We start from the raw sequence: 20973 nt of genomic DNA on the forward strand, positions 1-20973 counted from the left end.
AGATGAATTTCGCCCTCCACTAGCTTCACACTTAGTAGAAATTTGCTCCACTCCAGCTAGATTTCGCACCTTCAATTAGCTCTCCAAATTTGCACTTGAAAGGATGATTGAATGATTTGAATTGTGAAACAACACCTCCAATACATAGAGTGCTCACCTTCCACTTATCCATGAGGCCGACCTTGCAAATAAAAGGTGAAATAATAAATAAAACCTCAAAAGGAGTAGGCCGACTTGTCAAATAAAGGCAAAATAATGCCTTGTGCGCTCAACTTTTAATTTTTTAATTTAAAAAAAATTAATTTAAAATGCCTTCACAATAAAAGTTCGATTTTTTAAGGCCTAAAATCAATTTATTAAATGCCAATTTAATTAATTTTTTCAAATATTCCAAAGTTAGCAATTTGGCATCTAATGCGATTTGGAGGATAGTAATGTTGGGATATGGCAAAAAAATAATGAATGCCAATGACTTCGCTCTGGTCCCTTGGAGAGGGACAGGAGCACTTTTCTCAATCTAGGCCTTGCATTCCTCATTTTCACGTTCAAAACTTCATCTAGGCATTTTAAAATGGCATTTTAATTGGAGTCTTGAGTTTAATTCACTTGATTTTTAGGAGGACGGTGCCTTTAGGACATTTTCGCCCTGGACCTTGGGTGAGGGATAGGAGCACTTTTTCACATTTGTCCTCAATCCTTCATCTTTTAATTGCCAATTCTCGTTGTGGGGTAAGCGATGATCCCCTTCGTCCATTCTATGCATGCTTAACTTGTTATTGCAAGGCAAAATAGGCTCTTCCAAGATTTTCGCCCTGGTCCTCCAGTGAAGGACAGGAGCACTTTTTGTATTTTAGGCTAGGATTCTCAAATTTTGAAGTCAAATCTTTGTTCACCATGCTTTAGAAGATCCTTCCTATCTCGTACAACCTTGCCTTAGCATAATTTCGGAGGGAAATTGTTGATTTCATAAAAATCGCCCTGGTCCTTCAGTGAGGGACAGGAGCACTTTTGAGTCCATTGCACAAATTCTTGATCACATTAATCTTCAAATTACCCTCCAGGCGTAGAATATCACATTTCACTCCTTCTTGAGCCTTGGAAATAAAATTATCATTTCAAAATGCAAGGTAAATGGTCATATTTAGAAATTGCGCCCTGGTCCTTTGGAGAGGGATAGGAGCACTTTTGCCAATTGTCATCAAAATTTGCAACTCTTGCATCTTGATTCCACCTCGAAGCATTTTAAACATCTTTTCAAACCTGTGCCTTGGCCTAGATTTGTCCAAAATTGGCGAGAAAGGCTAGATAATATGTTTTTCGCCCAGGTCCCTTGGAGAGGGACAGGAGCACTTTTGCAATTTCAAGCCTATCCGTCCTTTGCTAGCTTTACAAATTATCTTCAATGGGCTAATCATGTCTTCTTCCATTCATTTCAATCACAAACTTGCCTTGGCTTTGCAAGAAATTTACACCTTTTAGAAAATCGCTCTGGACCCTTGGAGAGGGACAGGAGCACTTTTGGAAAATCGCTCTGGACCCTTGGAGAGGGACAGGAGCACTTTTTTACATCTTGGTGTATTTCCTTGTCCTTTAAACCTCTCAATTGCGTCTAAGGCATGAAACATCATTCGTCCTTCCCATCCAAGTCAAGTTTTGCCATAAAATATCAAACAAAGAGGAGAAACTTGAAAAAGCGCCATGGTCCTTCAGTGAGGGACAGGAGCACTTTTTGTCATTTGGGTTAATTTACTCCTTTGTAGACCACTTAAATTATATTCAATGGACAAAACATGCTTCCCTTGACCTCTTCAAATCATAAAATTGTCTTGATCTTGCAAAAATAGTGCAAATTTGAAAATCAAGCTCCGGTCCTTCAGTGAGGGACAGGAGCACTTTTTGCCTTCTAAGCCAAATTGTCTCACTTTTCACCTCGAAATTCCTTTGCTAGGGAAGATTTCATCTCACTTCACGCTACGAATAAGAGTTAATGTCCAAAAAAGGTCTAAAATTCTGCATATAAAGAAAAGCGCTTTGGTCCTTCAGTGAGGGACAGGAGCACTTTTGACCTTCTAGGCAAAAACTTCATCATTTCATCGTTTTTGATCAAGTCTGGATGCTCTATCATGTTCATTTTGCCGTCCACCATGCCTTTGATGTTTCAATTTGACCAAACATGGCCAGGAATGACTCAAATAAGTCCTTTTCGCCCTGGACCCTTGGTGAGGGACGGGAGCACTTTGCCTTGGTCCCTTGGAGAGGGACGGGAGCGCTTTTCGCTCTGGATCCTCAGTGAAGGACAGGAGCGCTTTTTGACTTTTTGAACTCTCTATCAGGATAATTTTTATGGAATATAACGATTAAGTATAAGTGAAGTTATATTCCATATATACTTTCAGTATGTTTGAGAGTGGTTTCAGACCTCCAGGAGCTATATTACAAAATCTAGTTTTTTGAGGTTTTTCAGTTTCCAGACTTAGTCAAATTTCAGGATCAGGACATTCCAGACTTAGCCATTTCAGGATCAGGACTTCACTCAAGCCAGACTTGCTATCCAGGTGATCCCCTTGGCGACACTCAAAATGCAAAGGCCAACGGACAAAACCCTAAAAGACCTAGAAAACAAACCCTAGAAAGCAAAAAGCAGGGGTCCCCATTTGCAATGGGGCGATGTGTGAAAACGTCACAACACAACCCTATGTGAGTATACCGGTCAATAGATCTAACTGAATGCAAACTTACCGGTTAGTGGGGAGATTAATCACAAATGCATTCACACATAAAGGGACATCCCATAACACCAGCATATACAAGGAAAACCCAAGATGGGAAAAACCTTGGTGAGAAATGCTGTTGAAGACTACTGCTCCAATCCAGCCTCACAATGAAACACTTCGATTACAACATTTAGGGCACCAACCCAAGGAGCACCACTCTTGCAGTTTATGGGCACCAACCTTAAGGAGCACCAACCCCTGATTTAGGGCACAACCCAAGGAGCTCCAACCCCTGCACCGAGCTACAACTCAGTGAATACAAAAACATATTTTGATATCAAAGTTATCTTCTTGTTACAAATGGATTTTGTAACTCTTCTTCAAATCTCTCCACTAGATCTCTTGTCCAGTTCACAGTCGGTTCTCTCTCTGGTTGCCTCTTCTCTCTGCTGCTCTGCTGCTCTTCACCAGTACTACACTCTGTCGGTTTTGTGCTTTCCTTCTTTGCAGTTTCCTTCACTTCTGCTCTGCCGGTATGGTCACGACCGGTTTTCTCACTATTGCCGATTGATCCTCTCAACCTGATACTCACTCGCACACCCTCAGTCTCTTTTCAGATACTCGTTGAGCACTTGACTGATTTGCTCTCACCTCCAGAAGCAACACTCTCCCCTTCAGTAGCGCTAAACAATATCTTTGGCCTGCATATATATAACCTGGTTTTCCTGCCAAAAGCCAATTCAAATTTCAGGCGGTTAGGGTTTCTTCTTCGACCCTGAGGCAAACCAAATCCAATCAGATCTCATTCGATCTGATCCCCAAGATAGTTGTCTGCACATCACCGCCATTAACGTGCCTTCCAATACACGAGTTCTAAACTTAGCAAACATGGTCTTGTATATCGACCTGCATCTGTCAAAACGCCATAAATATCTCAGCTATTTCCTTCTCGTGGTCCTCCTGCAATCTGATTTCCTTGCTTCAATCCAAGCGCCAACAACTCCCTGATCTTTCTCTGTCGTTCATTCTTCCTCGAGCCGCACTCCTCTGATCTGATCCACAAATCACAGGCTCCATATTAAATGCACACATGTAGAAACACTTATCCCTACACGACACTTCACCGACCTCTGTGAGCTTGTCACTTCATCTCCATGTGGTATTCATGTCGGCATCCACCTTTGCTAGGTCATCTGTGTCGGTATGAATGGGATCACCGACCAACTCCATTACCGGGTTGATCTATCGGCTTACTAACCTTGCCGGTTAAACCCTCAAACTGGTTTGTCATCAACCTTGCACTTTTCTTCTATTCCGGTGGAACACTCAACTAGTCAGAACTCTTGCTAACCTACCTAATGCACATCTTCATCAGATGGGAAGTCTTCTGCATCTCCACCTTGTCCATATTACCGGTGGACTTACATACCGGTAAACACTCTTGATGACACCATGTCATCAACTTTCAACAGACTCCATCTTCAATCCGGCCATTTTCCTCTATCTACATCTGCTCAGCCTTGCCTTCTTCCTGATCAGCTCGGACCATATCTCAACTGGTTTGTCAAAGTGACAAACCCATCACACTTCATCTGTTCTGGCAGCTCAACATGCCTTATCTGTTGATCCAGTGCATATCCTTGATTTCATGCACTTGAGCTATTCCTTTGATTCACCGGTAGATCCGGTGTGAGCCTTCAAACACCTGCCTTTACCTCTTCTATCTTATCTCATAGAACTATGATGCACACTTTGCATAATAGGAGATAAGTTCCACTTACCAGTGGTAGTGATTCCTTGTCATCTGCATCCTGCAATGCACTCATGTGGCTTCCCTATTTGTGCAGCATGCCTTCAAACAGGCACATGTGATCCAGTGTGAGCACATTCATTGTCAGTCATCTCTTCACATGGTGACTGCATCTTTATCCAGTGGGAGTCCTACTGCTCTGCCTCCACATAGCATACCAGTGACCTATTCATCCTTCTCCTTTCGTGTTGATGTGATTTAGGTAATATTCTGCCTCTTCATCACAAACAACAGCTCAAGCTCCTTACAAGTTGACATCCTTTCCTTACCGGTGAAAGACTATATCTGTAACCTGTCCATTTTATCCACACAAGTTAGACACTAACTTGTGTACCGGTGGCCTCAGTGATCATTCCTCTGAATGAAATTCTCTCCCTTACCTTACCGGTGTTCTGCAACACAAGATGATATCAAAGATATCTCATCCTGTATTCATCCATGATAGTGTTGCACATACATCTCTTCTACCAGTAGTCATCCTATACTGGTGTTGACGTGTCTGGAATCGCATTGCTGCAAACTTCATACGACCAACACAGAATAGAATAACCAGTTGAGTATCCTATCCTCTCTTGAGATAAGGAAATCCCTAGTGCTGTTTTTTACGTTTGATCAAAGGGGATAACCTCAAGGTTTTGTTTGTTAGGTCTTGACTGCGGGATTTCTCAGTGGTTTAATGTGTTTATGATGGAAACACAAAGGGGACTTACGGTGAGATAAGCGATTTATAGATAAGTTCCCTGGAATCTTGATGATCTTTCTTATCAAATGGTTTCAGTTGAGTTGATACTGTTTTCAATGGGACTGCGGATTCTCTTGATAAAAAGGGGGAAAAAGGAGGGAAGGATAGGGAGAGAGAGATATATGAAATGTAAATTCTAACTAAAATAGTAGTTTCAGCAAACAGACGGACACCTCCAAATAACTAGACTACGCATCACCAGCTATTTGAGTACAATGTTTACATAAATCTAGTGCAATCTTCAAAGGAAATTAAGATTTTCATGTTATCAACTACAACATTAGAACTTTTACATTCATAGTGAGTATTCAATAACCGAACTTAAGCATATAAAAGGTTCAGATTAACCATGCAGAGAGAAAGGCAATCAACCATTCCCCAATGATGTGAACTGCGAGGATTCTGTCGGATGTTTGTTTGAAAATGCTACAGAAAAATGAAAGACATAACAAAATAATTTAAATGGTGAAGGAGGAGACCATGCACTCACAATGAAAAGAAAACAGCCTTAACTTTGCATTAATCCTGTGTAAATTTCGCCAGAGCTTCAGCAACAATCCATGAACTTCTTACAAAAATGAGGGAAACCAGTCCCCTTTAAATAGGCTCCAAAATTGGATGAATGGCCCAGATCTAATCTAAACAAGTGGCCCAGATTCATCCATAAAGCATGGCTGCCCATACCCATAAATGGGAGGCAAATATCAACAACCACCCCAAAATGAGTAATAACTACCCAAAAAGGATAATTAAAACTTATCCAAAATTATCCAAAAAGGTGCACTCATAAAGTTTTACATTTTAGTTGACTTGAAAGTCAAATATGACCCTTTTGGCCAAAAGTGCACTTTTTAAAATTTAAAAAGGAAAAAAGTGCATTTTTAGGAAATCACTTTTTCTTTTCCAGCTTCAAATCCTTTTATCAAAAATTGACTTTCTTCATGCAAATATTCCCGCCAGAGATTTCGACTTGCTGCACGTTCCTCGCGAACATGCTCCTGGAACCTGATGCATAATTTGAAAAGCAGACTGAATGGAGGCATAGGAGGATGGCGAATTTTATATTGCATGCCTTCGAGGTATTGGTCTACCTTCTTTAGACCATCTTGCCAACTGAAACGATTACGCTCAAAGCACAACATGTCCGAGTGGAATTGACCGGCGAAGCCTAGGTCCTTAATGGAATAAGTGATCTTATTTGTTCCCAATCTTTCCTCCCAGTTTGGCGGTATCACTTCATCGGATTGGTCATTTACCCATCTCGAAACCATTGATCGAAGGATTATCTTGCCAAGTTCCTGCATGGTTTTCAGAATTACCTCGCATGCATGGTGTTCTCTATCGATGATTTCCTTCGCATCATTCTTCATGTTGACAGTCCAGTACCATTCCTTAAGAGTGCTGATGTTATGAGGATCTAGGATGGTGGGTAATGTAGGAATCTGTGCATGGGTCCAGAAAAGAGCGTTCATGAGGGGAAGAGTAGTGGCAGCCACTTTCTGGATGTGGAGGGATTCCCTCTTTACCTCTAATAACTTAACCAAAGTGGTTTCTCGGTGGCGAGCCATTTCCTGCACTTCCTCAAGGATTCGTTCTCCCCTTTTTCTGATGCCTTGTATCCATTCCTTGACGGCCCTTGCGGTGTCCCGTACTCCTTCAAATTCTGTTGTGGTCCTCGGTGCCAATGCTGTCGGGGGAATGTGGGATTCAGAGGCATTGTGTAATGGTCTCAGGATTTGATCGATGTACCCTTCGGCCTGTTCAGCACGGGCCCAATACATATCCTTCTCAGCTGTTATCTCTTCAAGTTGCCTGAGTATGTTTTGCATTGAATCCTTGAATTCTTCTTTTTCTTGCTCCTTAGTGGCTCATCCAATGGGGACAGTCGTGATGCTATAATCTGCCAGTGTGATCTGATTTGCTGGCTTATCTGCAGGCAGGGTGGCAATGTGAAGGGTGCGGTTCCTTTGCTCATCTTTAGTCATTCTGGAATATGCCTTGGGCTTTTTCTTTCCCTTAGCTTTAGCTTGGTCTATGCGTGAGAAGATGTCCTCCAGATCAATAGGTGGTTTGGTGGCGGCCTTGCGCTACGCTCTGGCAATTAACCATTCTTGAGGCACTGTTTGGGTTGAAGATATGGTTAAATTTGCATCCTGTTCTTTGAGGTTTTCAGCCGACTCATCACAGATTTGTAGCTATTCTGTTATTGGAGGGGTGGGGGTGGTGCCAAGTTCCTTACTTGTAGCTGAACTTTCTCCCATTTCATTGAACAGTTGTCTGGCGCCTTTGTGTGATGGTTGCTTGTAATGTCCCCTTATGTTAATGTTTAGGAAATTAGGGAACAGTTGTATTGCAAGTCAATTGCAAGAGACTTCTTTAATCTCTAATAATGTCTAAAATGATAATGATTCAAGTAAGAATAATAGTCTATGATACCACTTCTAAGAGATTTATCCTTATGTTATACAATTGATATCATTTATAATCTGATGATATATGATATATGGGAACAATTCCACTGCTATCTCTGATTCAACACTTAGGTATATGCAAGATGATTTTGATCTATACATCCATACTTGGAGGAATGCAATCAATGTTAAGATTATCTCTGCGGTCTCTAATATGATTGATGACAATTGTGCAAGGATGATCCTAATTACAAAACTAAGCTTCTGCTAAACAATATGTATTATGCAATCAGATTTGTGTAATCAATGTGATTGGTAGCCGTCTCTGATTCGACAATGGAAAGTATGCTGTAATATATTCTGATCAGTATATATATATATATATATATATATATATATATATATATATATATATATATATATATATATATATATATATATATATATATATATATATATATATATATATATATATATATATATATATATATATATATATATATATATGTCGCTTATAGCGATGGGTGATCAGCTGCTCCTGATATGTCTTTATGAATATGCAAATGTGTATGATATCACTTACAGCGATATAGTGCTGTTTCTGATCTGTCTTTGTAAACTTACAACAATGGCGCTCTTCCTGATTTTGTATTTTATGTCTATGCAACCAGTTTATGCCGACGGCACTTGCTCACTTGAGTGATCCAACAAGGATATAAATAAAAATAAGAAATGGTTGATGATCCTCTAATGAATATGGATTCCTTATTAATATCTTATAATCCTGAATAGTAACATCTCTTTGATTTGGAACAGACACATCCTTCTCTTAATCGTGGCTCTCCGTGAATATTAATCGCATCCCTTAGTAGGAAAATAAGTTATTAATCGATGATGGTTAGTTAAGGTCTTAACCTAAATGTACAAACTATTGGTTATTTATTCTTCAACCCTTAATCGGATCTTTAATCAGCGATGATGATAGTGAGCAAATCGCATGTCTTTATATCTGCGTCTTGGTTTGTAAAGGTGTGATTCTTCTCTAAAGTCATATCCTTTGATAAATTATATTAACCTTTAATGAATCGCACCTCTTGGTAATACAATTTCTAATTAATTATTGATTAGTTCCCGATAGTCCTTTCTGAAATAGTGAAGGTCTTGATTTAATTATTAATTCTTCTCGTTATAGTAATCAATAGTGTGGAGCATTTGGGCGGCACCATAGTTCTGATACATATTATTATCCACGACACTCTCAAATGACATATTCATGCTTTATCGTATTTGGAAGTATCAATTGCTCTATTCATACTTCTTATAGGGGATCGACCCATGATCATAGTGAATTTGCTTCAGTTGTACTATCAGTCCGTTATTTTAAACATAATCTTCATGTGGTCTTTCCATCGTTTTCTTTATAGAATCTCTTGAGAAGTTATCTCAGACTATGGTCAAAGGAATTGGCCACCAATACATAAAGGCACCTCACTTTCATCATACCGAGAATCTGCGTTCTCATTCTATGATTCGGCAATAGAGAAGATTTTCCTTATCGCCGTTGAGTTTGGTTCTATCATTGAAGATATAGATATATCAATCTTCGATATACCTTCAATTTTATGTGGCGCTCAATATAATGTGATTGCTGAACATGAGCAAGTCTGGGAGCGACGGATATAAGAATATCGATATTACTACTCTTATTAAGTCATCGTTTTCTTTAGTACCTCATTACCAATATTACCGCATCTTAATTTCTCCAATTATTCCTTGATAGCTTTTGTTTACAATTATGAGTGACTCATATGCGATTATTTACTGTGAATGGCATGTCTCGATATGGCTATGATGGACCAAGATCTGGATGTTGTAATATGGTCAAGCATTAACACGTCTAAAAGACTAAGTTAACACGTTTTAACAAAGAGTCAATTCATATTTAATCATAACATAGAACTGATTTATATAATAACCAATTTATATATATTAAGCATTACATAGAATCGATTCATATATTAATCGATTCATATTAATTATCTCATAGAATCGAATCATATAATAGTTGATTCATATACATAATACAATGTATATTAATTAGTGAACTAAGTTGACTCGGTCAGTGTAATATATTCAATATATCTATTTTATGTTTTAATGGTAAAACTTTTTTAATAGTTAATATAATATTAATAATTTGAAATATGAACGTTACATTAAAATAAAACAATAATAATAAATAATAATCATAACAAATAATAAATATTAATAATCATATATTAAAGGAAAATCGTGAAGTCTCATAAATGAGACGATTTTCCAATATTATTAAATGTTAATTAATAAATGTTTTAATTATCATCTTTATTTAATCCCATGTCCAAAGAGGGGTTATGACATTGCTCTTCAGTCCTTTCGAGCTCGCGGATCTCCTCTGCCCTTTGCTCTCCTTCAACGGTAGAGTCATCTTTGGTTGTATTATGGATCAGCAGTTCATGGCAGCTTTGTTGGGTGGGTTCATGCACTTCGATCCCTTGAATGGATGGAATCTCTCCTTCCTCTATTGGGTTACCGGTTGGGTTGATTCAATGTCTCTTAGCTCAGCTTCTAGCATGTCGGGTGCGGGAGGATCATCAGTTCCAAATGCATCAATGTCACTTTGAGAAGGCAGAGCAGGTATATAATCTAATTCCACTACATCGTCGGACGAACTGGGGTCCTTTGACGATGAAGTGACCTCTAGTCTCCTTATAGGAATCTTTTCCCTTCTCGTTCTCTTGGACGTCCGAGTCCCTCTGCAAGCCTTAGCCTTCTTTCTCTTCGCAGGTTTCTCAATTTCTTCTTTGGGTGCATTGGACGTTCCTTCATCTTCGGAAGACTGAGAATCGAGGCTGCCCATTAGGTGGTAAGTGAACTGGACTCCCTCATGAATTAGCCTCTCAATCTGTTGATGTAACCATTGGTCTGTGTATCTTGCTGGGGCTGCCATGACTACCTCAAAATCAGTGATTGGGTCCTGTGACCAATCAACGCCTGGCAAAAGATGCCTTACTGCCTCAAATTCTCGGACTTGAAGGCAATTCCCTGAATCTGTGAGTTGATCTGGGACCGAGCGATATTCAAAGAGCCGCATTTGTTGCACACTCAGCGTAGAATATTCACGTCTCCGGACCTCGTAGTCATCAAAGCAATTTTTCCAATAGTCTTCAACTGATTCCTTTGCTCTATACTTCCTACCATAGGCTCTCTTCGCCAGATTATCGTGATCGAAATATTTTCTCAGAAAATGGTCCTGTAGGCCATAAGAGGCTAGCTCTGCGAGGGATTCCTCTGCTAGGGTGGGGGTCTCAGGTGGACATCCTGGTTGCCTATGATCATGGGGAACACGAATCCAGCCTGCTTGCTTTCTCTGAGTAAGATGTCGGTCGGACGTGACTGCCTTGCGACCTCCATAAGAACTACTTTGTCGGTTGGGTACCGTGGAAGTCGGAGAGGGGCACCATCAAAGCCTGCTATTCGGATATAGGAGAACCTTGGGAACTGGATGAACCAGGCCCCGTATCTCTGTACTAGAATAGTAGCTTGCTCTAAGAGCCTTATGTGTAATCTTCCCTGCATTAGTCTGACCAGGCGCATTGTGAAGGCATCATTGACGCGCTCATATTGGCCAACTGCATAAGCTGGGCTGCTCTTTTCCCTCTGAGCTATATCTTGGTAATGCAGCTACGGGTAACAATCATAGACCTTTACCTAACCAGGCCCATTCCCGATTTCACCTTTCATTATTGAACTTGGCAGCGGTTGGTTCTTGGCGAACATGTAGACCAAATAAGAGGTCATAGTGAAGTATTTCTTCGTTTCAAGCTCAATCCGCTGAGTGTGGATGTTGTCGCCTATGATTTGGGCCCAGTCAAACTTAGACTTCCTAGCGAAGACTTGCTCTGTGAAATAAAACATCCACTCTTCAAAGTAGTTGGATTTAGGAAGTCCCATAACTCGGCTGAGTATTGTGATCATATCCTCATGCTCATTATGAAAATCACTTCTGAGGGTCTTTTTCACAATCCTGGCGCTCGGAAGCCTTCTCTCCTTGTACCACTCTTCGTTGATTAGTGCTTTGCATCGGGCTGAATTCATATCATATGCCCCCTGTGCTTCATCTATAGTCATGGCCATGGGATTGTTTGGGAAGGGAATGTCGAATGCGTCGCCAATGGCCTCAAGAGTGAAGTTGGCGAGAGTCATATTCTCGAGGAGCACCAATCTGGAATCTGGCTGATAATGTCGGGCAACCTCTACCACTAACTCATAGTTCTGTACTACTGGAGGAAATCCTGCCGCCTGGGCGATGCCACTTTCTACCATCTGTCTAGGCTTGCCATATGCGTTAGGGGAGAAGACTCGATTCCTGAAGTCCTGGATGTCGATATGGCCTAGGTCGGTATCACCGATATTGTCCTAGACGCTCTGAACTTTTGACTCCCTCAATCCTCCTCTTTGATACTGATACTTCATCCTTTCAACTTTGCGTGGGATATCTGATTTGGGTGCTCGCGATGTCTCGGCTGCAGCGGGCGTCTTTGATGATTCTACTGCCGATTTAGGCATTTATCCTGCACAGCCGGACACGGATTACGAGGCGATACAAAAGAAGTAAGGCGGGTTAGATAGAGAATACTCCAGCATTCAAGGATTAATTCAAAATTTAGATTGGACATGGAGCGACATTTCTAGCTAAAAGCTTGATTGATTTTAAACCAGAGTATTCATGAAGCTTTTGATCGCGAATTTATACTTAAGCATTTTGAATTTATTTTCAACAGGGACAAAGCTCGAAAAATTCTCCTAAGCTTGAAAATGCAATTTCTGGTTAAATCTTAGGAGTAGATTCTAAATTTTGACTGCTTTGCACAACGTTTTACAAGCGAAAAAGATGTAGATTTCGAAAATTTAAGCATTTTAATTAGATTTCGCACATACTTCTATTTGATTTATAGGCATTTCAGATGATCAAGAGAGACAAAGCGTACTTACCCGATGAGAGTGGATGGCGAGAAATTGACTGACCTTGCTGCGTAAAGATGAATGGACAATTCTGCAAATTTTGAATTCTAATGGTTATCTCCTTAAAATTCAAATTTTCACGGTTGCTATTTTGAAAGGAATTTATCATTTTTAAACGGTTTTTACCTTGGGCAATTGGTAATTTGAACTTGAACGATTTGGAATAGTTTATGCAGCATTTTACCTTGAAAGTGAATCGCGCGAAATCGGCTCTGTCTCTCTTTAACCCTTACACGATCCCCTTCTTACGCAAACTTCGGACCTTAGTGATTTTCGAGGGGGGGGGGAATGGAGAATTTTTATATCAACTTCGAGCTCCTTACTTGCCCTACGCGTTGCAGTTTTGAAGTTTATGGCAAATTTCGGAGCTATGGCGCTGTTTTGCAAACTTTAAACTGCGTTTTCTTAAACCCTAGGGGCAAACTTCGGACTATTTAACGCCCTTTGCAAGTTATACAAACTTCGGAGCTATTGCATCCTTCGCGATTTTCGCGTCTTTGGCGATTTTCAGAGCATTCACGAACTTTAACGCCTTTGCGATTTCGGAGTTTTAAACGTTTTTGTTTACTAAGGCGTTTTCGGACCATTTAACACTTTTCGCAACTTAAAAAACTTTGGACCCTAAGCCCCTTTTTGAAAATCGAAGAAACTTCGGACCTTTAGCATGTTTGGAATTTTGTGTTTTTAGGCCAAATTCGGACCTTTTAGCATGTTTTGCAAATTTCAGAGCTTTAAGGCGTTTTGCGATTTTACCCAAATTTCGGACCATAAGCCCCTTTTTGCAAATTAAAAAACTTCGGACCTTTTAACATGCTTTGCAAATTTTTTAAAACTTCGGACCTTAAGGCGTTCTTTACAACTTCTATGAATTTCGGACCTTAACCACCTTTTTGCAAATTTATACAAAATTTTGAATTTTGGCCCTAGGGTTCGAAATTGGATGTTTTAAGTGAAACTCGGACCATTTGAGGGTTTTTGCAACTTTTCCAAAATTTTAAATTTCGGCCCCAGGGTCTGAAATTAGGACGACTTAGTCGAAATTCGGACCATTGGGGTCTTTTGCAAACTTTCAAAGCATTTTAGGACCTTTAGCCAGTTTTGGGATTTTTTGAAATTTTGAAATTTAACCCCAGGGTCCGAAATTTGCCCCCCTGGGCGATTTTGGCAATCTTTTAACCTTTTGAAGTTTTAGAATTTTAGCCTCTGGGTCCGAAATTCGGTGACTTAGGCAATTTTGGCAACTTTTTGAAATTTGGGACCCTTTGCCAGTTTTCACAGTTTTAAGGCATTTTCGGACCTTAGGCTCAGTCTTGCAAATTTTGGAGTTTTCTCTCAATTTGGCCTGAAAGTCCAAAATGTTACTCCTACAGCGATGTTGGCGATATAGACTTTCTCCTCGAGAAGCGCAAGCTTGCGCACTTGGGCAAGTTTTGCAACCTTGGCATTTTTGCCAGGAAATTCGCTTCTTCACCAGCAGGCGAAAATCATACTTTATTCAAATCCCATAACCATCGCAAGGACAAACCTTATGCAATCTATCTCATCGCTCTTGCACAAAAAACGACAACTTTGGGTCCTCGTGCGACCCTCAGACGCATTGCTCTTTGCTTGGCAGACTTCGCCAATTTCTATCACCTTACGCCTATTCAAGGCGATTTCACAATTTTGAACAAACTCTTGGCATTCGTGCCCGAGGGCTAGACTAGCTTGATGGATTCATCGGCTCTTTTCCTTTGACACCATTACTCCACGGACCAGTCGCGGACTCGCTTGAAAGGACGCGAGACACTCTGTGCAAAACTCAACAGGGCGAAGACGAAAGGCTCAAAAATAGGAAGGAGGACCCTGTCGGCGACACGGAGCGTGTGCAACGCACAACAACTGGTTGACATCAATGACAACACAATGCCAACACACTAACTACTGTAGCTACTACTGACTGCTACTGGTGCCACTTTTGCATGCATATTGTCAAAGATTTTTGAGACACTATCATTTTGATTTTACTGTACTTGCTTAATAATATTTCTCATTTGGAAATAGCTGTGCCCCATATGGCTGTTAAAGTATATTGTATTAACTTTGTACGTTGTTTTCATTCATATAAAATCCATAGAGAAATTATCGTCTATAATACTTATGCCACAGACCATCTGATTATATGAATATGCATACTGCAGAATACTTGCTTCTTAGATGCTCATTTTCTCAAGTAGCATCAATATCGTTGACCTAGATGAAAATTTACTGAAGCGAGAGAAAGAGAGTCAAGCCTTCATTCCTCTAGATTAATATTCATTGCAAATTCCAAGAGCCTTTTGCTGACAGTATTACTGCATGTTGCATATGTTTGAATTCATGAAGTGTGAAGAAATGAGAGTTTATATTCATTTGAAATTCCAGATGACTTTTTAAAAAAACTGATAATGGAAATATCATATCAGGGGGTCCACGCAAGGTCAAGGAAGTTAAGTGGAGTCAGGATTCAACTTTATTTCAGCATTGGAGAGATGGGTTTACTGGGTGAGTAGTATTTACTATTTACTATATGCTAGAAATTATGAAATCTTGTTAAGTTGTGTTTGTATTGTATTTGCTCTCTTTTAGATAATTATTTTTTTAATGAAAAGCATGGGAACTGTGATATTAATTAGTTTAAGGGCTTTTATACTGCTCTCAGGTACCCACTTGTTGACGCTAATATGAAGGAACTAGCAGCCACTGGTTTTATGTCAAACAGAGGCCGTCAAGTACATAGAACTCAGTGTTGAAAGTTCATTACATTTTAAGTTTCGTAGGCATTTGTTTCTACTAGATTTTAGATGTGTAATCTCATATAGGAAATAAAAAACTGATAGAGGGATTTGATATAGCATGTGTATTTAAGCAGGCTTCATTCTGACTTTTCAAAAAACAGATTGTATGTTCATTTTTGGTGAGGGATATGGGTCTGGACTGGCGAATGGGAGCAGAATGGTTTGAGACATGTCTGCTAGATTATGATCCATGCTCCAATTATGGCAACTGGACATATGGTGCAGGCAAGATCATTTTGTTGTGATAAGTTTGCTGCTTGGCCTTACAATTTGAAATATTTTTGTCTTCACTTTCAACACACCAGTGGAAGAAACTAGGATTACAAACTTCAGTTTATTCATGCTCTATATGACATGTTCATTCTCATGTTTGCCCTCCGTGTTCCCCTTTATCTAGTAAGATTATCCCAGTACTAAATAACTTATCATTGGTCTCTGATATCTAATCTTGGTGGCATGCTATCTCTTTGCAATTCAATAAATTTTCGTTGTAACAACTCTTGATTACATATTCTATCTTGACTAAAAGGTTAATGGGGTGTTGGGCACATGGGCTCGTCATAGGATGCTAGTCATCTATTTGAGGAATTTATATTATATTCTACCGATGTTAATGCTTACAACTTCTTCTTTTGAAGCAGGTGTTGGAAATGATCCAAGGGAGGACAGATATTTTAGCATCCCAAAGCAGGTTGACAAGCATGCATTCATTTTCATTGAAATCACTATTTGAATATACTCCTTTATTTTACATAGCCCATGAATCAAAGAAAATTATTATTCTAAGAAAGTGCTTTATCTTGGAAGGCACAAAATTATGATCCTGATGGTGAGTACGTTGCACACTGGTTACCAGAGATTGCAAAATTACCGAAAGCAATGCGTCATTTTCCTGGAAAGGCTTATACTGCACAAGTAGTGCCTCTGAAATTTCCTAATTCTGGAAAAAGTTATGGTCATGGAAAAGGACATTTGGAGGATAACAGGCACGATTTTAGCAGACATGTGACTGGGAAAACTGCACAGTCAAGCAGACGAGACACCAGAAGATGACAAACTGGTCTATGGTTGTAATCTTTACTGTTGGGTTGATTTTTCTTTTATCTTACACTTGCAAACAATATTTTATTTGTTAAAGAGGAGAGAAAAGAGGAGAGGAGATGTGTCATATTGTAATGGTCAATTTTGAGGATCCTGTGTACCTTAAAATTCATCTACAAGTATGTTGCATATTGTATCTTTTTTTTCTTCATTGGGTTCGGCTTCATGTACCAATAGATTTTGGCATTGAAGCAATTGCCATGGTGCAAAAGTTGTAATGAATTCTTCTGGAATGTTCTTTGGTACTTACGGGTTGTACACCACCTTCAGTCAGTTTCTTTTCAGTTTGAAAGTCAGTTGGGTTGCCACTCGACAATTTCTAGGTTTATGATATGTGATGCATATGAAACACCCACGGATCTCTTAGAAGAGCAAGATTTGAACCTGAGGCTTCAGCCTCTTGATATTGAAGCTCAATGAATCAGTTTATGGAGTAAATAGGTGGCAAGAATTCGACAATTTATGTATTTTAAGATCTATTCATTTTATTCATTAATGGTAGATTTTAATTACTCCGCTAATGTATTTAAATTTGCCAGATTCATCTTTATGTTTGGCAATTTTTTTAAACTGGTCTTTGTAGTGCGATGCAGCTAATTTTTCACACATTGGGGTTGTTTGCATGCAGCCTGAGGCTGCCTGCATAGCATTGTGCAATTAGGTGACATTACTTTGGTAGACCTTTCAATAGGTCTGTCTCTTTGCATATGTTACTGATATAGGAGCATCCCCCTTACGGAAAAACTTGATGCTGCAAGTTTAGGATCATTTTTTAGTTTTCACAATGGCCACACCATTTTTGAGACCATTTTTAGCTGTTTTGGGAAAGCATTAAATAACCACATGAGAAATCAATTTGTAGTCCCACAAGAGCGACACCAAATTGTCAAAGATGTGAAACTTATGGTGCTGTAACTTTTGTATTGCAATGCAACGATGTCAGTGGAATCCTTAACATTTCTGTTCTTGCACTAATGACACCATCTTTATGCTCACCATCCCCAGCCAAACATTGGCCGAACAACCCAAAGAAATAGAACCAGGTAGAGCATATCTAAGGAGATCATTTACAGTTCCAAGGCATAAAACCAGCCTAGATTGAAGCCACATAGTGACTATAACCTAGATGAGCTAGTACAAACTCTTCTCTCCTATAATTCATAAATACCAATAGGAGGAGCCTTTTTGTAAACCCATGTCCATCTAGTTCATCTGTGACCACAATAGATGAACCAAGCAACAACTGAGTTGGTGGACAAGCCAGCCAAAGAAGTAAGCTTAAGATAGCCCTGACTCCTAAAGAGTCATAATAAAAGAAAGAAATAAAAATTAAGGAGACGAGAGAAAAGTTTAGAGTAATCAAGGAATAACCGCCTAGGAGAAATTTAAAAAATATGCGAGTACGAAATAGAGATAAACATTCAGATTGAAAAGATGGTTAGCTACGACCCTAGTAGGTGGCCGACCACAGAGACTTTTACAGTCTTAAACACTGGAAAAAAAGTTATGGGGAAAATATTTAGATGCCGAAAAATTCGGAGATACAGAGAAAGTGGATTGTTCAGTGACAAATATCAGCTTACTATAATTTTGATGATATTGCTGGTGATTTTGCAAATAATCTCCATCATGTTGAAAAGATCTCAAAGCACACTTAAACTATAAGAAGAAGTGAGTAGCTTCTCTGCAATCTTACAACTCCCTCATAATTAGAGGAGAATTAAATCATTGTAAGAACCCAACTTGGCTCTCCTCTGCTGACTCTTTCTTTTGAATGCAGTAGATTTGAATTTGTTTTGGTTTTTGAATGTTTATGGATTTTTTTGTGTTTTTTTTTGGTAATAATGAGCAATGATACAATACTGAAATAAACTCCTATGCTTAAAATAATACTGAAACAATAATATTACTGCTGGAATTAATTTACGAGACTATCAAGGGAATGTTGTTCTGTTTTATGGCCAATATGCCTGGAAAACAAATTCATTACAATGTAAGATAAAAAACCTGATTTTTGCTGTCCCAGTAGTTGAAAAATCTGCAAATTGCAAATTTTATTTTTTTTGAAAAAAATTACTGTTCACGTAGTACTGTAGCAGTCCGTACGGCGATACTGTAGCAATCCGTACCGTACTTGTTAATCACCAAAATTACTTCAATAAATCTGCAATAATTTCTCGTGAATTTATTTTTCAATTCTGCGCAATTAGATGCAAATAAGACCTCTGAATGAAGTCTTCCTGAAACCAAATATCACTGAATATTTCATCAGCTCAGATGGTGAACATTGAAGCAACTACGTCCTCCAATGGTGGCTGAAAACCATAGTCTCCAGAGCAAAACCTCTTTCAATTTCACAATGTCAAAATAAAATAGCCATCCTCTTCTTTCCAAACTCTAACGCTATATATCCTTTTTTGCCAGTCGTACCCTAATCCTCTTAATTACAATTTTGCTTGTAATTTCATTTAATTTCACTTTGGGTGTCAAAACGATTTTAATCATTAAATGGGCATTTAATTTTAATATTTCAATAGTCTGGCTCTGATAATTTAATTAAAAACATGGCCCCGTCTAATGATGAGTTGACCCTCAAGTTAAGTGATTATAATATAAAGTCACTTTATAACTTTATTATTAAATCACTTAATAATAAATGCTAAGTCATTCAAACTTGTCTAACTCCACAAATATTTTGAATTTAGCTATGCCGTCTGAAACTGGAGCTCACTAGTTGACCACCCATATGACCGTGATGTCTGCTAAAAATAGCAAGGGTCCATCTCCAACTGCTAAAAATAGCCTGGCCAAGCCAAATTCAAAGCAAAACTCATCATAAACAAACTCTGGCAACCCAGAAGTGTACTATGCTCTGTCCCCGGAAGATCTCCACGCCAAGGTGACCCTCTATCCAATCCTACTAGCCTACGAGGATCTTTGATACGCTAATCACAAGCTAGAGTGATGTCTCTAGCTAGAAGGGGACATCACAATCATCCATTAACAGCGTGTCCAACCAGCAAATTAGAACAAGGGTCATAAGGATTAGTTTAATATTTATCGATCTAGAATTGAGTAATACAGTCAATAATATCAGTACTGAACAAATAATTGTACTAAATGAAATAGTTCAAAACAAGGCTGTCATTGACAATGTATCCCAAAAATTGGAAAAGATTAGATCCCATGTAAAAATGTTTAGAACTACACAAGAGGAATATGATAGTTCTAAAGGGGAAGATATCTCCCAATAGTTGAATTTACGTCAAAACAAGTAGTTAAAGCCAAAGATGAAGTTTCAAGTTTTGGTACAACTTAACAGTCGCCTGCAGAAGCTATCGGGCATAAGAAAGAACCCTCGAGTCAAAACGCCAAGACTTGTTCAAAGAATTGAAGATGGAATTTGTCTTAGAAGAAAAGAAGGATTGATTACGAGAATTTGAGTTACGAAAGAACTCCCAGAACCAGTCTATACTGAAAGAGCATTGTCAGAAGAAGAATTCATTTTAGAGGATTTAGAACTAGAAAATATTTAAGAAGAAAAATTTATCGAAGAATCAGAAAAAGAAGAATGGAAGAAATAGCTAAAATAGAATTCGGAGAAAACATGGATGCCAATATAGAAGACCCTATTGATGAAATCCATATGGAAGACGCTATTGATGAAATCCCTACCAAGACAATTCAACCAGTAGCTCAATATGGATTTCTCATTCATGATAAAATGGATTCATCCATATGATATTATGTCTATGTCTACTCAGTTTGATGGTCTAAAAGACCTTTTTGACACTAAACCAAGAGGGAAAACAATCAAAAGGTCTACTATACACTTAGTCATTTTTACATATAGGTGGGAAGTATTAGTAGGAAATGGCCCTACCAATTTAGATAACACTGCTGATTGCATTTTAATTCAACCATTGAGAGAAAAATACACACAATTGAATTCAAAAGCACTCTTACATAACTTCATAGATTGTGGAAAATTCATACCAACACTAATAATGATGATACATTGAGAAGATAAGATATAACAAAATTTAGTCCATCCTAACTCAAACTTGAAATGTGCCATGTCTTGCTTTTCTATAATTTACATTGTAGTCCAAAATGACCATTTCCTATCCCCAACATTCTCTCAATCCAAAATTGCGTACGATTTATTCCCCTTCATCCACCATGCACCTACTTAAGATTACCAAACTTTCTATGTATGGGAGGCATGACCACTTTTAAAGTTAGAAAGTTAGTGCAAGTTATTGGAGTTGTAGAGTTTCTCTTCCTGACATGACTTTCCTCTCAAGTTTTCTTT

General features: G+C 38.8%; 1 protein-coding gene across 2 annotated transcripts in view; it reads left to right on the forward strand.

Moving 5' to 3' along the window:
- The window catches only part of LOC131075017 (cryptochrome DASH, chloroplastic/mitochondrial), a 200012-nt gene extending 182829 nt beyond the window's left edge, over window positions 1-17183 (forward strand). Inside the window, exons 9-13 of one of the 2 annotated variants that reach the window (XM_058011786.2) lie at window positions 15186-15264; window positions 15422-15491; window positions 15659-15782; window positions 16199-16248; window positions 16365-17183. In XM_058011786.2, coding sequence (XP_057867769.2) covers window positions 15186-15264; window positions 15422-15491; window positions 15659-15782; window positions 16199-16248; window positions 16365-16610 — 569 coding nt within the window. In that variant the 3' untranslated portion in view covers window positions 16611-17183. The remainder of the gene's footprint in view (window positions 1-15185; window positions 15265-15421; window positions 15492-15658; window positions 15783-16198; window positions 16249-16364) is intronic. The other variant, XM_059214979.1, reaches the window with a different exon arrangement.
- Window positions 17184-20973: the final 3790 nt, after the last annotated feature.

This window comes from Cryptomeria japonica, chromosome 2 (assembly GCF_030272615.1).
Source record: "Cryptomeria japonica chromosome 2, Sugi_1.0, whole genome shotgun sequence".
Taxonomy (NCBI): domain Eukaryota; kingdom Viridiplantae; phylum Streptophyta; class Pinopsida; order Cupressales; family Cupressaceae; genus Cryptomeria; species Cryptomeria japonica.